Genomic DNA, 1,176 nt, shown 5'->3' on the forward strand with positions numbered 1-1,176 from the left:
TGGTGTTCTAAGAACCTCTTGAAAAAGTATCGTGAAACTTTAATAGAAATTATCAGTAAATCCCAATGTTATAAAGATCGGCGACATTTAAAACCAATTTTCTGGAAAATAACTAATGCTGCTAAACACATCTAAGATGAGATGATTCTCTCTCTCTCTCTCTCTCTCTCTCTCTCTCTCTCTCTCTCTCCTATTTTTATCTCTTTCAACCTTTCTTATTCCTTTTCAAACGAAATGTAAGCAAAAGTGTTTCCAGGATTGAACATTCTCAGCGCTTTCCATCCTCTTCACTCACCCAGAGTTCAACCTCCATTCCTACCTATTCACAACCAACCGAACATATCAATGGAAAAGGCACACACACACCACACACACACATACATTTAAAAGCACATTTAAAACAGAAACACAAAAACACAAACATTTAAGCTCATCTAAAAAGACAACCAAACACGCCCACGCACATTTCTAAAAATCTAAGAACATCTAAAAAGACAAGCAAACACACAGCCACACATGTAGTAATATATGAAAGTTAACCATCGCAAGCCTTTATAACAATAAAACTCTTCTAACATGACAGTACACACACACGCTCCAACGCTACAAACTAAACATCACGACGAAGCTACCACCTACCCGCCACACTTAACTACCATGCAAAGGGGAGGGGGTGATCTGGGAGAGAGGAGGGGGGGGGGGGTGCTAACCAGAGAAGGCGGAGGTATAAAAGAATGGAGAAAAAAATCGTCGTTGTGTCGTCGTCTTCCTCACTCCCACCAATGGAATCGTCATCGTCGTCGTCGTCAACATCATCACCATCATTACAAAAGGGATCCGATAAAGAAAAACCCACCAATCATAATCATTTAAAGCGGGGCACGGCTCTTTATCAGTTGACTTGGCGTTATCGCTATTATTATTGTTATTGGCTGAATTTGTGGTGCTGTTGGTTCCCGGGAAGGGGCGTACAGGTTCATCAAAGTGGCCCCATGATTCATTGTTGTTGTTGAAGTTGTTGTTGTTTGTTAAGGAAATGAGGTCTGGTGTTGAGTCACTGAAAAGTCCTGAACGGATGGGCTATTTAGTTATTTATTTGTTGTTGTTGTTGATGTTGTTGTTGGGGGTGGTGGTGGTGAATTGATGTTTCATCGTTGTTGTTGATGATTTGTTGCT

General features: G+C 40.7%; 1 protein-coding gene across 1 annotated transcript in view; it reads right to left on the minus strand.

The window, feature by feature from the left end:
- Window positions 1-852: 852 nt before the first annotated feature.
- HELRODRAFT_184458 (hypothetical protein) overlaps window positions 853-1,176 on the minus strand; it is a gene marked incomplete at both ends in the record, with an annotated part of 6,343 nt that continues 6,019 nt past the window's right edge. The window contains one exon of the mRNA XM_009028208.1: window positions 853-1,080. Within this exon, the coding sequence (XP_009026456.1) occupies window positions 853-1,080 (228 nt within the window). The remainder of the gene's footprint in view (window positions 1,081-1,176) is intronic.

Source organism: Helobdella robusta, assembly GCF_000326865.2.
Source record: "Helobdella robusta unplaced genomic scaffold HELROscaffold_534, whole genome shotgun sequence".
Taxonomy (NCBI): Eukaryota; Metazoa; Annelida; class Clitellata; order Rhynchobdellida; family Glossiphoniidae; genus Helobdella; species Helobdella robusta.